At 47.4% G+C, this 17,382-nt stretch overlaps 1 protein-coding gene and 1 long non-coding RNA gene across 3 annotated transcripts in view; one reads left to right on the plus strand and one right to left on the minus strand.

Annotated features, from left to right (window-relative positions):
* BCL11A (BCL11 transcription factor A) overlaps positions 1–4,126 on the minus strand; it is a 155,816-nt gene extending 151,690 nt beyond the window's left edge. Inside the window, exon 1 of one of the 2 annotated variants that reach the window (XM_083494338.1) lies at positions 3,477–4,121. In XM_083494338.1, the coding sequence (XP_083350464.1) occupies positions 3,477–3,531 (55 nt within the window). In that variant the 5' untranslated portion in view covers positions 3,532–4,121. Of the gene's footprint in view, positions 1–3,476 lie in introns of both variants that reach the window. The other variant, XM_083494337.1, reaches the window with a different exon arrangement.
* LOC310702952 lies at positions 1,934–17,061 on the plus strand. The gene is made up of 2 exons (XR_014523831.1): positions 1,934–3,318; positions 14,691–17,061. It is a non-coding gene; the product is annotated as an uncharacterized lncRNA (long non-coding RNA).
* Positions 17,062–17,382: the final 321 nt, after the last annotated feature.

Below are 17,382 nucleotides of genomic sequence, written 5' to 3' on the forward strand. Positions count from 1 at the left end.
CGTGTAGTACTGAGGTGAACAGAGATCTGGAAGCGAACTTGGGAAAGAGCGGAAAACACAATGGGGAGGGGGGAGAAGTGCTAGGCAGGGAAGCCTCATCTGCAAACACGTGCAAGACAAGCCAAGGTATTTCCTGGCCTCCTTGACTGGGGCCAGCCGTTCTCTTTTGGATCTACTTTAAAAACAAAAACCCAGCTCTATTTATTTTCAAAAGCAGCGATCAGCTTTCAAATAGGGTCCGGGGAAAGGGAGGGGGCGGATAACAGATCCCCACCAAGCCACCCAAACAAAAGCAGATGCTCTTGCAAGTCAGGCCAAAGAATCAAAAAGTCGCCGGGAAGAAAACATCCTGGCATCTTTGCAGAGTTTGCCTTCTTTAACAATCTAAGGTGCATCTGTGGGAAAGATTTTAACATATGTCTTGGGGAGGGTGGTCTCACACTGCTTGCTCTGTACTTAAGTGTTTTTATATAGGACATGCTTAATAAGAGGGTATGGCAGGGCAAATCCAAGTGTCAAAGGATCAACTATTTCCCTCTTTTTAATTTCGCCGTTTTTTGTTTTTTCTTAACGTGGGCAGGCGGCGGGAGGATTTCTCTGGAGTGGGAGTGGGTCTCAAAGGAAGAATGAAAGCTTTTAACTGATATATTCTGGAAGGAGGACTGCTTGCAAAGGTGCAATTTGGAAGCTTAAGCATTACCCTAAGATAAAAACTAAAGACAAAGAAGGAGGAGTGGAATTATTGGGTGCAGGAGGGAGAGAAGGGGGGGATCTCTACACACTCACACGCGCACCCCACCCACACCTTCTTCCTTTGCCAAACGAGAAATGTAGAAAATTAAAAGATGGGAGCAAAACGGATCAGGTTCAAGTTCGCTGGGGTTTCTTGATCTGACTCTGCCTCCTAGTGGCCAAAACTTGCATTTTTAAAATTAAAAAAGGCAAAGAATTGTTTTAACTCCACTCCCACACAGATCGCCCCCCCCCCCCACATCTCCTCCTTTTCCACCCTGTGCCCCAAGGCTCAGAATTGGGGGTGGGGACAGGAAAAGCAAAACTTGCATAGCAACTGTACTTAGTGCCCCTAAAACACTCTCACTCCCCTATATCATTTAAACAAACAAACAAACAGGTTGCATTTTTGTGTATGTGTCTATTCGTTTTTTTAAACTGTTAAGATCTCTAGGAATTTGGTGTGGGTGGGAAGCCAGGGGATTTAAGGTTGGGGGTTTAGTTTGCCAATCTTGAAGTGGGGGTGGCTCCACGGGGGGAAGACTTCCCCCCCCAAAAAAGAACCGTTTTGCTCTTTCTTTCCTCACACACCCCCACTCCCACCATGGTATGTTGGAGATAAAGAGTCAAATTAGGTTATCAGTTTGGCTGAAGGAAGGGAGAATCTCGCAACGTGTTTGGGTGGCGATAGGACGTCCTAAAGTGTGACAGTTATGTTGCAACACACAACGCACCGTTCTGCATCTTAAAAAAATGTAAGAAATCAGCAGAAGAGGGGGTGTGAGATAGAAAAAAAATCTGCGGAGAAGCTCTTAAAATACATCTTCTTTAACCCATGCAATTTGAGAGGGGGTGTTGCTTTTAAAATCTATCGCTGGGTCACTTCAACTAAGCGTATGTGTTGCAAAAGCGATATTACTTTGCATTGCAATTCAGACAGAGGTTATGGGTGGGGGGGGGAGGATACAATACAAACTTTTGCAAAAGCCCGGGAGGGGGCTTTAATCTTGCAAATTAGAAGAGGAAAGGGCAACAAAACATCTCCCCTGCCTTCCAAAAAAAAAAAGCATGCAAATTTATCTCTTTTGCAAACACTACTTGTACATTTCATCTCTTCCTCTCTTCGCTCCCCACCCCCCACACCTCGCCAGCCCGCCTTCAACCAACCATCTCAAGTCCAGACCAGACTTCCCTTTTGTGTTTGCTAGCAAGCACGGCTCAAGCTTTTGTGCACCGCTTGGCTGGGAGAAAGGAAGCCTGTGCGTTGCAAAAAAAACAACAACACACCATTAAATAAATATCAGCATTTAAATAAAAAATAGGAGGGCGGAAAAACCCTTTTGGTACTGAGTTGTCTAAGACTGGGTTGGTTGTTAATTATTATTATTATTACTATTTGGTAATCATTTTCCCATTGTGATCAGAGACAACAGGATCTAGCCTTCTGGGTTTTTTAAACAGAAAATCTATATAGCTTGCATTTGTGCGCCTCTCTCTCTCTCTCTGCGTATACGTTGTATTCATTTCCCCCCTTTTCCAAAGCCGTTTCTTCTCCTGCTCTGTTTTCCTGGCAGCGACTCCGCAGCACACGAGGCGCTTGTAAACATTCAGACACGAGATTTTTCCCAATCAAAATCCACTTCCACTTTTTTTTTCTTTTTTTCTTGAAAATCTTCCAAAAAATAGTACAAGGGAGAGGAAGGGAATTCCTCTCACACACACACGCACACGCTGCGATCTTTCTCGCCTTCTTCGCTCCATGCATGCAGAAACCCAAGTTTCTGCAAAGCAGGAGTTTGGGTGCTGAGGAGGGAAGGGGGAGGGAGGGGGTGAAAAAAGACTGTTGGTAAGAGCTTGGGGGGGCGGTGTTGTGGAGGAAGGAGAGCTTAATCGTGGCGGTAGAAGCAGAGAAAAGCAGCCGATCTCCGGCCCAAAACAGACACCACGTCTGCCCTCTTCGTTGCCCTTTCGCTGTGCGGAGCTTGGCGGTGGGGGGAGAGAGAAAGAGAGAGAAAGGAGCGGGACACGCAGCGAAGGGTGGGGGTGGGCGATCTCCCACCACCCCAGATCTCGCCAGTGGAGACAAAAGAAGCAGCGAGAAGGTTCCCCCCTTTTGCACCTTTTAGTGTCTACAAAAAAGGGGGCTCCACCGAGGGAGCAAAGCGGATTTGAAAAAAGGGGAATGTCTCCTTCTATGACAAGGCGCCCCAAGAGTTCCTAATCTCGATCTCTTTGCCCGTGTGAAATGAGAGGATCGAGTCCCGATTCAAACCGTACACATCTCTTTTTCTCACTTTTTCCTCCTCCTTTTTCAAAAGCTCGCCTCCCCCCACCCCACCTCGCAAGCACACAAAAATGTGTCTTTGCTCGCTTGCTTTAAGTTGCAATTCATTTGTAAGCTGCAGGCGCGCGCGCACGCACACACACACACACTCGCGCTCTCTTCCGGCAAAATATAGCCGAATCAACTGGAGAAAGAAAGAAGAAAATAAACGGAACTTTGAGAGACAGCGTGCTTGCCAACATGAGCTTATTTGAAAAGTAATCTAGGTGGTAGCGATAAAAAGAGGGGGGCTGAGTTTTAAGGTGAGTTGCTTTTTGTGTTCCTTGCAAACTAAAAAAAATGCATGCACAAAAGGTTGGAATTTGCAAAATGCAAACCAAATGTAATTATTTTATATATATTCTATATCTTGCAAGGGAGAGGGAGGTAGAAAGGAAGGAGGCGAGAAGGTTTTACTTACGTGAAAATTCCCGTTTGCTTAAGTGCTGGGGTTTCCCTTGCTTGCGGCGAGACATCGTGGTGTTGGTGGCTCGGGCGGGCGCGCGCGGAGCTCTCTCGCTCGGATCACATCGGGAAGCGCCGGGTGAGCAAGGAAAGAGACTCCAGAGAAAATATCTTCATCAATGTCTTTTGACATCCAAAATAAATTAGAAATAATACAAAGATGGCGCGGGGAAGATGAATTGTGGGATAGCAGTCATGGCTTTGCTTTTTTTCTTTTGCTTTTTTTTCCTTTCTGTGCAAGAGGGAGAGAGGGAGAAAAAAAAGGAGAGAGAGAAAGGAGAGAGAGAGAGAGAAAGAGAGATGAAAAAAATGGCAAAAAGCCCCCCTGAGCTGCAAGTTCAAGTGCGGACGTGACGTCCCTACGAACTTGAACGTCAAGCGACTGGATGGACACAGACATAGAAAACATGGGCAGGGCGAAACTGGAGGGAAGGGGAGGAGGGAAGGACTGCGCCACGCCAATGGACAGTCATCGGGGGCTGGACATGATCAAGCAAAAGAGTGAGGGGGGGAGCCCGGCGCAGGGCAAGCCAATGGCCAGGGAGGGGGGGTTACCCTCCGAGGCATCAGGCACACGCGGCGGCGGCGGCTGCTCCTCCGGAGGGAGGAGTGGTAGAAGACGGGGGGGGGGAGAGGCAGAGGGAAGGCGAGAGAGGCGTGCGTAAAGGCGCGCACCAGCCCAGGAGCAAGAGAGTGAGTGACCAAGAAGAAAAGGAGGCACGTTGGTTTCGGAAGAAAGGGAGGGGGGGGCTCTTTCCTTTCTTTCTTTTTTAAATTAAGCCAGGAGGGAAATTTAAAAGCTAGAAAGGGAGAGGGGCGGGGAAAGCGCGTAAAGAGAACAAACATCTCTTAAGTCAAAAGCCACGGCAAGCCGGTGTCCCCTTTTTAAAATATTTTTCGCAGCGAGTTGCTGCTCGCAGTTGACCGCGCAATTAAAAAGAAAGGGGTTTTTGGGGAAGTGGTGGCAATCGGGCGAAGTGCGTGCCTAGAATGTCAGGGTTGTCGCGCGGGTTGTCCCTGGGGAGTTCACACGGCAGAGCCGGTGTTTGTGGGCGCGCGCCTGCCTCGCTCCAGCGGGCAGGTACACTGCTCCTAACCAGGGAGGCTCCTCCTGGCTTGGCAGGATTCGCATCCATGGGCAGCGCTCCCTCCCTCGAATTGGTCTAAATCTAAGCAAGTGGCCGTGGCGTGAATTAATGCGAAATGAAGTGCCCCACGGGAGAGAGAGAAACTCCCTGGTCAGCAAGGGGTTCGAATCCTCGCCCTGCAACAGACAAAAGCGCACACAGTTTAAAATGTCCACTTGGGAGGGAGAGGCCGTGTGATAGTACATACTTTCCTGAGAGCTAGTTCTACTGAATTCAGTGGTGTTTGTGTCTGAGTAGACACTGTAACCCAGTGAATACTTAAAAGCCCGAGAAGAAGCCTTACTGACAACAGCCGACTTTGCTTCGATGAAAAGATGCATAGGATCATAATATCTTCCAGCCTTCTTGACTCCTCCATCCTAACTCACATCTGCCCCACTCCGCAGGCCGGTGACAGCCATCTTTTGCCCGGGTTTATGCATTGAACTCTTACTGAGAAAAACAGCAGCAGCAGTAGCAATATCAGACAGGTTAGAACAGGTTGCAGAGTTAGAAGTTGACCTGTTGCAGCAGCAGCATTGAGGGTTCATTCTTTTGGGAAGACAATAGGATTACTCTGAAGTAAGTGGGTTGCAGATCCTGATTGTAAATGAGGAAGCAATCCTGGGGCTGGTCTTTCAGTCCCTGACAATGCACTGTACAAATATATACTGTATAAGGAAGAGAAAATGTTTTAAGTGTTGTTGTTTTTTAAAAAGCAAGGTGTCTACTATACGTATATATTTAAAAGAGGCAAAAGATTAGGAAAAAATGGAGAAGGAAATCACATTTGTGATTCTCCACCCACATTGCACTGAAGGGGGGAGACCTAATAAGTGAAGAAAAAGGGTGTAACATTTTAAAGGTAAGAGGCAGACTAGATGAACCAGACAAGGGGGAGTTCAAATTGACGAAGGAGGGGGGAGTGAATCTGTCTCACAGCGATTAAGCCCGTATTCAAAATGTAGAACGGTGAAAGGGAAGCACAGCTGAAGGTCAGCAAAGAACCCCCACTCCATCAAAAATTTTTTTTTTAAAAAAAAGCCTTTATTTGGTGGGGAAAGGGAAGAACGAGATCCACAAGTATAGGAAAGGATAAAGTTTAGGGAAAGTTTTCTTCATGAAAAGTATATAAATTATAGAAGGAGAGGGGTTGGGTGAGAAGGAGGAAGAGAAAGAAAAGGTAAACTCTGGGAAGTGGACTTTGGAAGAAGGCGTTGGTGATCCCCCCCCCCCAATTATATTGTTTCAGGTTCAAAATGGGGCAGAGGGGGAGAACAGCAAGCAACCTTATTGAAGAACAGATAGGAAGCAGAAGATTGGGGAGGGGGAGCAGAAAGTGTTGCAGCTTTATGCGTTGCACGCACACCAAAAACGCGTGGAAATTGCAAGGCTAAGGAATGGTCTTGCCGAAGTATGGGCTTGGTGGGTCGGATCTAAGTAATGAATGCCCAAAAAGAAAAAAGCTGCAGGTCTGCAAGAATCAAAGGGCGAGAAGACTCCGCTCAGGGCTTGGACAAGTCTTGCTGAGCTAAGAAGAGGCATAAAGCGGCGGCGGCGACGCGTGTCACTGGCCAGGCAAAGCGCGTTTCGCAAGCGCCACCCAAAGCGCTACGTACCGACTGGCCACGATCCAGCCAAAGTTAAGCAGTTGAAAGCCTCCTTGGGAAAAACGTGTAGGCTGTGCCTGTTTGTGGAGAAAGAAACCCACTTGATTCAAGGGGATTTACTCACTAGTAAGGGCGTTTGGGAGCTGCAGTCTTCGGCACGTGCTGCTGAACCAGGCCCATCAACGGGATTCAAAACTGCTTCAGGCTGCACGCTGACTTAGGAACGTGCCCTGAGAATTCAGTTCCGTGGATGCTTGTCTTTCGGGACTTTGGCTGGATCGTGCCCATCATGCAGCCCCCTGCATGTGGAGGCCTAATCGTACTGAAGACTCATAGAGTTCAAGGGAGACTGGGAGCAGTTCCCGCTACCGCCCCAGGCACCGACTAACTTTCTTAACACGAGGTCCACCCAGGAGCTGCTGCCTCATTCACACGTTAGGCTCTCGCTCATAGGCATGCTCATTGCTCTGCCCGCACAAACACGCACGCATCCAGTTTCACACACTTTGCAGCACGATGGGTTCAAAGGCACAGCAAAAACGGCTCCTTCTCCGTCCTCCCCTCCGGTAACTTAACGCAAACTCTCTGTATCCCTGGCTCAGACTCACACGCAAAGGACTTGCACAAGCTCCCGTTCGAGGATGGCAGCTCGCTGACACGCGGGCAGACTGAACTGACACGCGCACAAGTTGCTTCTGCTACACACCAGCACAAACGTAGGCTGTAAAGCTGTCTCTGCTTACTCGAGGGAAAACCCCTTTGTACTCTGCATCTGAGACACCCGAGCTGTTACATCCAGAAGTGTTTTCTCGCACAGCTTAATACTCAAGTGGCAAATTTTGCTCATTTAAATTGAGCTTAACTTCCAAGTAGTTTACAGTGCGATCCTAAGCGTGTCTACTCAGACCACTGAGTGGGACTTACACCCAGGCAAGGAGGTATAGGATTGCAGCTGTGGTTAGGATCAGAGTAATCACACACACACACAAACACACTTCTCTCCTTTGCAAAAGGCTTTTTTAAATTCCCTCTCACACACACTTGCGCCTCCCAGAACCAGAATCTGAACGGGTTAAGACGAAGAGATGCAGCGAAGGGGGAAGAAATGGTTTGCCTTCCAAAGCGGGCAGGACTCGAAGTCAGAGGAAGGAAAAATCGACGCTCTTTTAGAGAACGCTCTAAAGGAAGACAGAAAAGCATCGGAAAGGACGTGGCTTCCAAGGAATCGATGTATCCCAGGGAAGGAAACAGAGCGGCTTGCCGGGGCAGTAAGCGGAGGTTTTATCACGCCAAATTGTCAATAATGACGTTAAGCTGTAGTCGAGGGGGGGTGCGGGCGGGGAGATGAAGGGGGCTGGAACCGTCTGGGACACCGAGTTGCGGATCCAATGTTCCGTATAAACTTCTAGTAATTTAGGGAAAGAGATGGAGACGGCTGTGGAATTGATATGTTGCAACTAGCACGCATGTGTTATATGTGAGATTTGATGATGACAGTCCGGTCCTATGCATCTGTACTCTGAAGGATGCCTCAGTGGGCTTACTCCCATGTAAGTGTGCATATGATGGCGGCTTCAGGCAACCTGAGCCTCTGCATGTTTACTCGGAAGCAAGTCCCATTGAGTTAAATGGGCCTCACAAAGTGCGCATAGAGAGGAATGGATGCTGTAGTTCTGACCCAATGTTACTTGAGGTTTTTTTTATTATTATTATTGTCATCGTCATCATCACCGGCGTTCCCACTTACATCGGTGGGGCATTCTTTGCATGAACAGGCTACGCTCCTAACCCGACCTACCCAGGAGTGAGCCCCATGAGATTCAATAGGTCTTACTTCTGAGGAGGCACGGTTAGGATTGCAACCTAGGGGGATCATCTGCGCCCGTTTAAAAATCAAACACCGATTTGTGGGGCGAGAAGAAACTCCCGGTGTAGATCTCTCTTGGACTGGAAGCAGACCGGCCGATGGTCACTTTCAACCGCGGCTGCTTCCTTCCTTCCTTCCTTGCAGCGCGTCTGGCGGCAGCACAGCAGCGGCTCCCCCCATAGAATCGACAGGCTGGATTCTCCCGGCGGCTGAGCTTGGGACGCAGGGGAGGGGGCCTTCCTTGGTTTACCTTCTCCAGCCCTGCAGCCCTTCTTGAGAACAGGAAGACCAGGGGGCGCACTTAAGCAACAAACTGCTTTTTTAAATAATAATAATAAAACATAACTATATTTTCAAAGGGCACACAGCAAAGAGAAGCTGGTCAGCATCCCCAGAGGAGCCTTTTCCACCCCCCTCCCCGTCTCTTCCTCCTCACTCTTCTGCGCTTCTCAGGCGAGAAGTGTTGGGAGTGAAAAATGACATCCGCTTGAAATGGCTCCGTGCGCGCGCGCGCGCCCAGGAACGCGCATAGATAAATTGATAGATGGATGGATGGATCGATGGATAGATAAGATGACAGGAAGAAAAAGAAGCTGCAAAGCAGGCCATGAGAGGCAGTGATACAAGATGAAGAGATGCTGGGATAGAACATCAGCGTCAGAACCAACACACACACACAGAGAGAGAGAGAGAGAGAGAGAGAGAGAGAATTACACAGTATAAGGTGAAAAGGGAGGGATGTCTCGACCAAATGGGCAGGAAAGGTGTTGGGAACATGAGAGGACCCTGAAATTACAAATATATTATGGGTCAGCGAAAGTGGTAAAGCACAGAGCGGAACCCCAATTGCTCACTTCATCTAGTTGTCAGTGGGATTTGCTTCCAAGTAAAACAGTGTCGCCTTAAGCGTATTGCTCATTCGGACAGTTCACTGACATTTTCAGGTGCGACTTCCTTCCAAAGTACCCTGCATTCTTGGCAAGGAAAATCTGTTGGATTCTATAGGGCTTTACTCCGAAGAAAGAGTGCTCAGGATCTCCAGCAGAGAGCGAGCCACAAATCGAGGGGTTATGTACCAAGCTCTAAAAAATAAGCAGTGCACAAATAATGCACAAGCCAATAGCATAGGAAATTTAAAGTGCTCCTTCGCACTTGTCGCTCTGAAGGATGGAAGTAAATGCTGAAAAATATCTGAAGCAACATCGTCTCTGGTTTTGTGGGTGGGTCAGATTTCCTTCTGGACAGTTAGTGAGTAAAGCGCGCGCGCGCTTTGTCTGCCCAAAGGAAGAGGGTTCTTGGCGCTTGTCCAGCTGCTAAATCCGTTAGAAAGGAGACTTACAAGCCCGAGACTACTGACGTTTATTCGGAAGTAAGCCTCGCGTTGTTCAGGAGGTTTGCCCTCGGGTAAGGATGCCATGGAGCGTAAACCGGGAGAGTCACCAGCCCTCCAAAAGCAGCGGAGATTGCGCGTCATACCCCCTCCACTACTTCCACGTGTAATCCACGCACCCAAACCCTGCTACAAGAAACGTGTCACACACACACACAGAGAGAGAGAGAGAGAGAGAGAGAGAGAGAGAGAGAGAGAGAGAGAGAGGATCCATGAATCTTGCCCTCAGCCTAACACCGTGCTTGCTTTCACGCAGAACTACAGGTTAGCACAACTTCCATATTCCTCCCTCCTCTGTTTTCCAGTGTTTTGCTTCGGGTTTTAAATCCAGGAAGAAACAGCAAAACACGTTATTTTCCTGTTGTCGGAAGGAAAGGAGGAATTGGAACCCAAGGATTAAATGGCAAGCAAATGTTCTTTGCTAAACAGCTGGGCTCCCTGGGGAGCAAAATTCAAGAGGTGATGGAGGGTGATCGCAGTCCAACGGAAAGAAAAGCGCTCGGGGTATGGAAGTTGGGATCCTCTGAAGAGAGTGAGGCGCGCCCAGGAGACTGTTTCTAGTTTGGGACAGGAGACCCCCCCAAAAAAAAAAGTTATACGGAGCCACGCCCTGGGGACATGTGCGCAAGCGCAAGGAAACTTCCTCGGAAATTAACACCCAAAAGAATCCATTCGTAGGAACCCTTTGCAGTCGGAAGGGTCTATCGATAGATAAAACTGCTTGTGAATGAACCGAGAGCGAGGCGTATACATTGTATGTGGGCACATAACAGGTTATTTGTAAGCATGTGTGTGTGTGTGTGTGTGTGTACACACTGTATATACGCGTAAACAGACGTTCCTAAGTTATGTGGTCAGTGATGTGTATGTGCGTGTGGGTATCATGGGAACAAGTTCCCCTGAATTCTGTGGCTGTTACTTCTGAGTAAACATGCATCGGATCTGACTGTTTGAAGGTTAAAAAGTTCTGCTGTTTACAATATCTGCACACAACAGACGTGCTGTGGGTAGATGGGTGCGCGTAGTTTTTTTAAAAAAGCATGCACAGCGTGTGTTCAAGATGGCAGGGGGGAGGGAAACGGAAAGTTAAAGAGGGACCAGTCTGAATTCCAGAGCTCGTCGCACGCCTTTCCTTCCAGGGCGTGTACAAAGCAGTGTGTGATGTATATTACACAGTGTCCAGTGTGTAGCCAAAGTTAAGCACTCTTAAATCCCACTGTTTTCATTGGGAAGCCTTGGAAAATTGTGCTTAACTCGCTCACTGAAGCTAATGGGCCTGATACCCCATCCTATGCTTGTTGCTTACCAGAAGCAAGCCCCACTGAGGCTCTGTGGGGTAAGTTGCCTAGGACTACAACATCTGTCTTCCTGTCTAACTATCCTGCCTGCCTTGACTAAGAGAAGTGGAAATTACACTTCCCTGGTATTCTAGATTTGTACAGAATACATATCCTCAAGGAAAGCATTTAGATAATTCTGTCTCTCTCAAGAGGTGGCTGGGCCGGTGTCTTCCTCGCCCGTGTGAACCTGGTGCCCAATTCTCCTGAGTTAGAATACACGGCCGGTTGAACCTTCCCTTTAAATGCCAGTCTTCACCAGCAACCCCCTGCATGTGTGGCTACATTTCAAGGGCTGCCTTGATGTTCTTTGCGTCTCCCCCAAAAAGGGCAGGCGCGTGGGTGAAAAAAGCCTGAACAATGATCACTTGCAAGTAGATAGGTCTGCCTATTCCTCTATACTGTACATTTTCTTTAAAAGAAAGGGGAGGGGAACAATTTTTCTCTGGAGCTTTCGGTGCTGGGGCGGGGCGGGGCAAAGGAAGGATAAGGATGCTGCTCTATTAAAAGACATATGCCAAGCCTCCTCTAAAAGGCACCATTTGTTGCCGGGCCTGGCCGGCTCCGATCCGCCTCCCACAGCTGGCTCCAGGGCCCGGATCTCTTACTCACGCTTACCCCGGAGTAAGCCCCCTGGAACTCAAAGGGGCTTACTTCCGAGTAAACAAAGTGAGGGAGTGAGCTGCATAGAGTCTAGTTTCCTGGAGCGGCGGCGCTGTTGCTGGATGGTGGCGAAGACAAAAGAGCTGGTGATTTTTACACGGCGTGCCTCTATATATAGCACCACAGAGAAATCAGGGGTCGTCAGTGTGGTGCCCTCCAGGTTCGGGGGGAGGGGGTCCACTTCCACCATCCCTGGGCACTGGCTTTGCTTTCTGGGGCTTAAAGGAGTAGCAGCCCATAACCCCTGGAGAGCACCACGCACAGGTGCCAACTCTGGGTGCCTGAGCCGAGCACACACAACAAGGGGTCGGGCACCCACAGATGTCGGTGCCAGGGCCATGCACGCTACATGGCACCCACCGCCCCGGGCATCCACGGTCGCGGGGCCAAGCTGGCACTCCTGACACCACGTTAGCTCCCCCTGGTGTGGTTGTTTAGCTTCGCACAACTGCAAAGTTGTTGTTCAGCTTCGCACAACTCCCTTCTGCACCAAGGCTTCTGTAGCCCTCCAGATCTTGCTGTACTCCCGCTCCAATCAGCCCCAGACAGCAGGTCAATCGCCAGAGATGATGGGAGCTGGAGAACATCTGGAGGGCCACAGGTTCCCCACCTCTGGGCCTGCGCGGATTCTGTTACAGACCCTTTACTTCCGTCCCTCCCCAAAACTGTCTCCTGGACACCCTGGGGCTTTCGTCCTGCTTAGATCTGGGGTGTGGCTATACCCTTAGAAAAAACCAAAACACCTTTCTTCTCCCACCTACTTTTTTAAAAATAGAGGTTCTTTTTCTGAAACCGGCTAACCTGACGGGGGTGGGGATTGAATCAAAACTACACACACACCCCTCTATCTAGAAAGACAGAAGACGTGTTCACACGCTGCACTGAACACAGATACAGTGGGTTTGGTGTTTGTGCGACGGAGTGTACACTTGATTTGAACAGTTCAGCTGCAGATTCCTGGAAAGTTAACATGTGAATACCGTCTGTACTGTTCACTCCATGAAGGTGGCATATGAATAACCGTGCACATGTGCACCTCGACCATTTGTGTACAGAGATTGTGTTCCTTCAATGTAACGTACAAACACCCTTGGTCAGACAGACAGGGGTGTGCGTGCAAGTTGTTCCTATTCGTTTTTAATGACACAAGGTTATATACACAAACACACCAGGTACTCCCAGCTAGGACCTCGACTTTAAAGCGGACAAACTCTGGTTGAGTCTTCTTGCCACGATCCAGCCGAAGTGTAGCACGTTAAGGCTGCAATCCTAACCCTACCTTGCACGAGAGTAAGCGCCATTGGAACACAACAGGCCTCAGTTTGAGGTATTCGGACAGCAATCCCGTGCGCACTTATATATGGGGCTTAAGCACTCTTGGTCACCGCAGGGCTTACTTTCAAGTCATTACTGTACAGACAGTCTTGGTCTGCGCGTCTGGTTGATCGAACTCACTAAATTCTGTGGGGTCTTATTTCATCTTTATCCCAGGGAAGGTCTGCGCTTTCAAAAATGTCTAAGGCTGGAATCTTTTGTGGGCTTCCTTTGGTGAGTTCAGCGGGACTTAATCTCAACATAGCAACGTAAGCGCGTGGCAAGAAGCTGTCCTATTTATCCATATCAGACTATTGGTCAGTATTGTCTACACTGACATGGCAGGGGTTTATCCAAAGTTTCAGCATGAACTCCAGCCTTACCTGGAGATGCCGGGGGTTGGCCCTGGGACCATCTGCGTCCAATGCAAATTCTCTGCCGCTGAGCTACGACCAGTGGCTTAGCGTGGGGGGTGCAGGGGGGCCGGCCGCACCGGGCGCAACGTCTGGGGTTAGGGTTAGGGGGCGCAAATCCACGGGTTAGGGGGCGCAAATTACTTGCCTTGCCCCGGGTGCTGACAACCCACGCTACGCCACTGGCTACGACCCTTCCTGGCATCTCTTAAACGGGCCCGGGCTGCAAATGTGCTCCCTATAATGATCCCTTTGCATATAATGGATTCTACGTTCATCATTGCTATTATTTTATTTATTTATTTTGAACACACGTTTCTCCATTCACGCGGCGCCTTATACATCAGTATTTAGAAAGTGGAAATAAATATATATATGGCAGATGCATAGAGTTAAAAAAACAAAAACAAAAAAACCGGGACAGGGCTGAGAGCGAACCTGTATCACGCAGGATTTCCCAATCTTTTCACTAAGAAGCACTTCCAGCGCGGCCTCCGGACCTAACCTTTCGGAGGCGGGTTGCAGAGTTTGGAGAGAGAGAATTGCTTTGTTTGATGGTGAGAAGTGCTTTCAGCTCCGGGTCTTAGGACGAGAAAACAAGCAGCTTCCAACTCGCCTCCCGAGATGGGGGTTGCACGGTCGTTTCTGGGGGGCTCCCGCAGCAAACGGCGTCGAGGTGCTGCGGTGGGGCGAGGCTTGGATGCGCTTCAAATCATTCAGGACTGGTCCATGGAGACATGCGTGGCCAATGTCACTTGGACGCTCTTCGCTAAGCCTTTGGGAGTGGGGTTCACACGTGCCAGTTTTGTCACTCGATCATCAAGCCAGTGCCTTGCACGTGTGAAGGAGACATTAAATCAAACATGATGGCAAAACATGCACATCACGCACACTCCAAAATTTCAATGGGCTCTGTTTACAATTCCCAAATTATCATTTTGTATTTCTGTGGTTTTTTACTCTTGTTGGTTTTTATGTCTTACTAGTGCGTAATAGTGCTTTTATGTTCTGTATTAGGTTTTATATTGTTTCTGCACTCCATTTTTAAGCTGGTTTATTGTTCAGCTGTGTCCTACTCTGTGTTTTCATATTTTATTGTTAAGTGGATTTGGGTTTTTGGTTTGTTTGTTTTTTGGAGATTGCAAACTGCTTTGAGAGAAAAAAAGAGATATATAAATGTTTAAATAAATAAAATATAGGATGCTGCCTGAAATCACAATGACTATTTGTTCATCTAATCCAGCTGTTCTCAAACTTTTTTGTATGTAGGTGGGCCACTTGAAAATTACGGGGAGGGGGGTGTTGCAACATACCACTTAATAAACCTTTTTCCTACAAATCAAAGCACATACATTACTCATAATTTAATAACTGCAGTTTTCCCTTCCTAATTCAATGGATGTTTTTGAGATTCAGCATTCAACTTGTTTCTATATTTGGACTTGACAGGTGGCAAGTAATGAACATACCACATTACAGATAAAGGCCCTGGTCCAAACAGCCTTGATCTCCAACAGAAAAGAATATAATTGCAAGGTAAAGTATGGATAGATATTCTGAACTGTTAAAAAACTTTTCTACAGCCGAATGGAGCTTGCAGACCACCAGCGGTCCATGGATTACAGTTTGAGAACATCTAACTGGTAGCATCACTCTGGGGCAGAAAGAGGCATTATCAGCATCTGCTACCCATTTTAACCAGAGATGCCAGGAGTTGAACCTCAGACCTTCTGCATGCAAAGCTGAACTTTGGTCCCTCCTTATTCAACAGTGAAGAGTCAGGTCCCAGTGTATCCATCCATCACATTATTAATGTGAGCATTGATACTGTAAGCTCATCACCAGCTTTGGATTCTGGGCACAGTGGAAGGTAGAGCACATCTTATGTCACTTTCCACATCCAGTCTGTTGTATTGCTTGGTTTTAGCCTATAGAGCAGATCCACCAGACAAACTGAAGGACAGTGAGATGCAAATCTTCACTGAACCTATTCCAATGTTCTCAAGTCTACTAAAAATCCCAATTGATCTACTAAAGTAAATGCTGGTGAGATTGTCTTAAAATACCATCAAATGAGACGAATCAACTTATATTTGCCCTTATATAGAACCATAGAATTGTAGAGTGAAAGTGATTCCAAGGAACATCTAGTCTACCCCCCCCCCTTGCAATGCACGAATCTCAACAAGGGTACACATGACAGATGGCCATCCAACCTCTGCTTAAAAACCTCCAGGGAAGGAGAAGCACCTGCCAAACAGCTCTTACTGTCAGAAAGGTTTCCCTGGTGTTTAGTCAGAATCTCCTTTCTTGTAACTGGAATCTGTGGGTACAGGGTACAGGTCCTAACCTCTTGAGCAGGAGAAAACAAGCTTGCTCCATCCTCCATGTGAAAGCTGTTTAGATATTTGAAGATGGCTATCATATCTCCTCCCAGTCTCCTCTCTACCAGGCTAAACATACCCAACTCCCTCAACCGTTCCTCATAAGGCTTGCTTTCCAAACCCTTGATGATCTTGGTTGTCCTCCTCTGTACATGTTCCAGCTTGTCAATATCCTTAAATTGTGGTACCCAGAACTGGACACTCCAGGTGTACTCCAGGTCTGGCCTGATCAAAGAAGAGTAGAGTGGGACTATTACTTCCCTACATCAGGACACTATACGTCTTTTAGTGCAGCACTCCTCCCATAAAGCAAAAATATAAACATCTGCTTTCATTGATGAAATACTGGACACTGAGTGTGTTGAGAGTATACACTCAATGGCTTTGAGGGACAAGGTCAAATTCTCTGAAGGGTTTCCAAATTACAATAATGTTGCTACAATCCACACACACCTACTAGCTGCCAAACCCCATAGTGCTGATGCCAAGAGGTTCATAAGTGCAAATGTTGTGCTTAAAAGTAAAAGCTAGGCCCAACTATCTGTGCTAGGGTTGCCATATTTCAAAAGTTTTTAAACCTATATTTTAGGAAAATCGCCAAAATAAAATCAACACTTCTGATATGGGCTGCTATATGCCTGGGTTTTCCTGGACATTTTAGCCGCTTTTTGAAAATTCCGCCCGGATGGCATTTTTGACAGACGAGTATCGACTATGTCTGGGAAATTCTGGACATACGGCAGCCCTAACCTGTGCACATGGAAACTTCTATCTTTACATCCGTTATAATAAACCAACATTGGCTGAGTGGGACCACAGACTGTTTGCAGAAGGAACACAAGATGCAAAACAGGCCTTAGGTGAAAAAAATAGATTAGTACTTTAAGGGTATTTACAAGGATGTGATGAAGCAAAGATGAAATAGATGAGGTTCTGGCTAAAAAAGATACGTATGAGTATATCTGATATGTAATAGCAACAGTGTATGGTATGTTCAAAGTTCTCAGAATTAATGACAATGTACAGTACAACTAAGCATGTGACTTATTAACCACACCACGCACAACCAACTGCTGTGTATATAGAACACTGCACTGCTTGTGAAATAATGCTGCACCTGTGATAACATGCAGTTCATGTAATCATCTCTGTATGATCTTCTCGCTTTTGGAACATAACACTGCATATTTTTTATTCTCAATTTTGTACATATCTTCTACATATTTATCTGAAATGCACACCCACCCAACATATTCATATGCTCCCTCTCGGGGGTGGGGTGGGGTATCCCCTGATTGAGAAACACTGAGCCTAGAAGCTTGATGTGCAATGAAACTCTTTGCAGCATAACAGCATCAGCTTTGGGGTGAAACCTGATGTTTCAGAATAGCATGGCATGATAGTGAAGTTTATTAAACATTTTAAGATCCTCTTAATGGGTTGTATTTAACTTTCTCTGGCCACGTCTGATATACTCTCTACTATACCAGGGATAATGAACGTTTTTTAGGTTGAGGGCTTTCCTGGCACTGCAAAAAAATAAAAACCTATTGAAATTAATGAACATAAGTTAGCTGTGAGCATTAATTTCAAATGGTCTACTCTGAGTAAGAGTTAGTTAATAAAATCTAATGTGTGAAGCAGGACCAGTGAGGTGTGTGTCCTGGAAACAGTCCTGAGGGCCAGGTGCAGAGGTTTGGAGGGCCACATTTGGCCCACAGGCTAATCTTGTGCCCTCCCCCACACGGCTGATCGAA

The sequence above is a fragment of the Podarcis liolepis genome, assembly GCF_965112155.1.
Source record: "Podarcis liolepis genome assembly, chromosome: 3".
Lineage (NCBI taxonomy): Eukaryota > Metazoa > Chordata > Lepidosauria > Squamata > Lacertidae > Podarcis > Podarcis liolepis.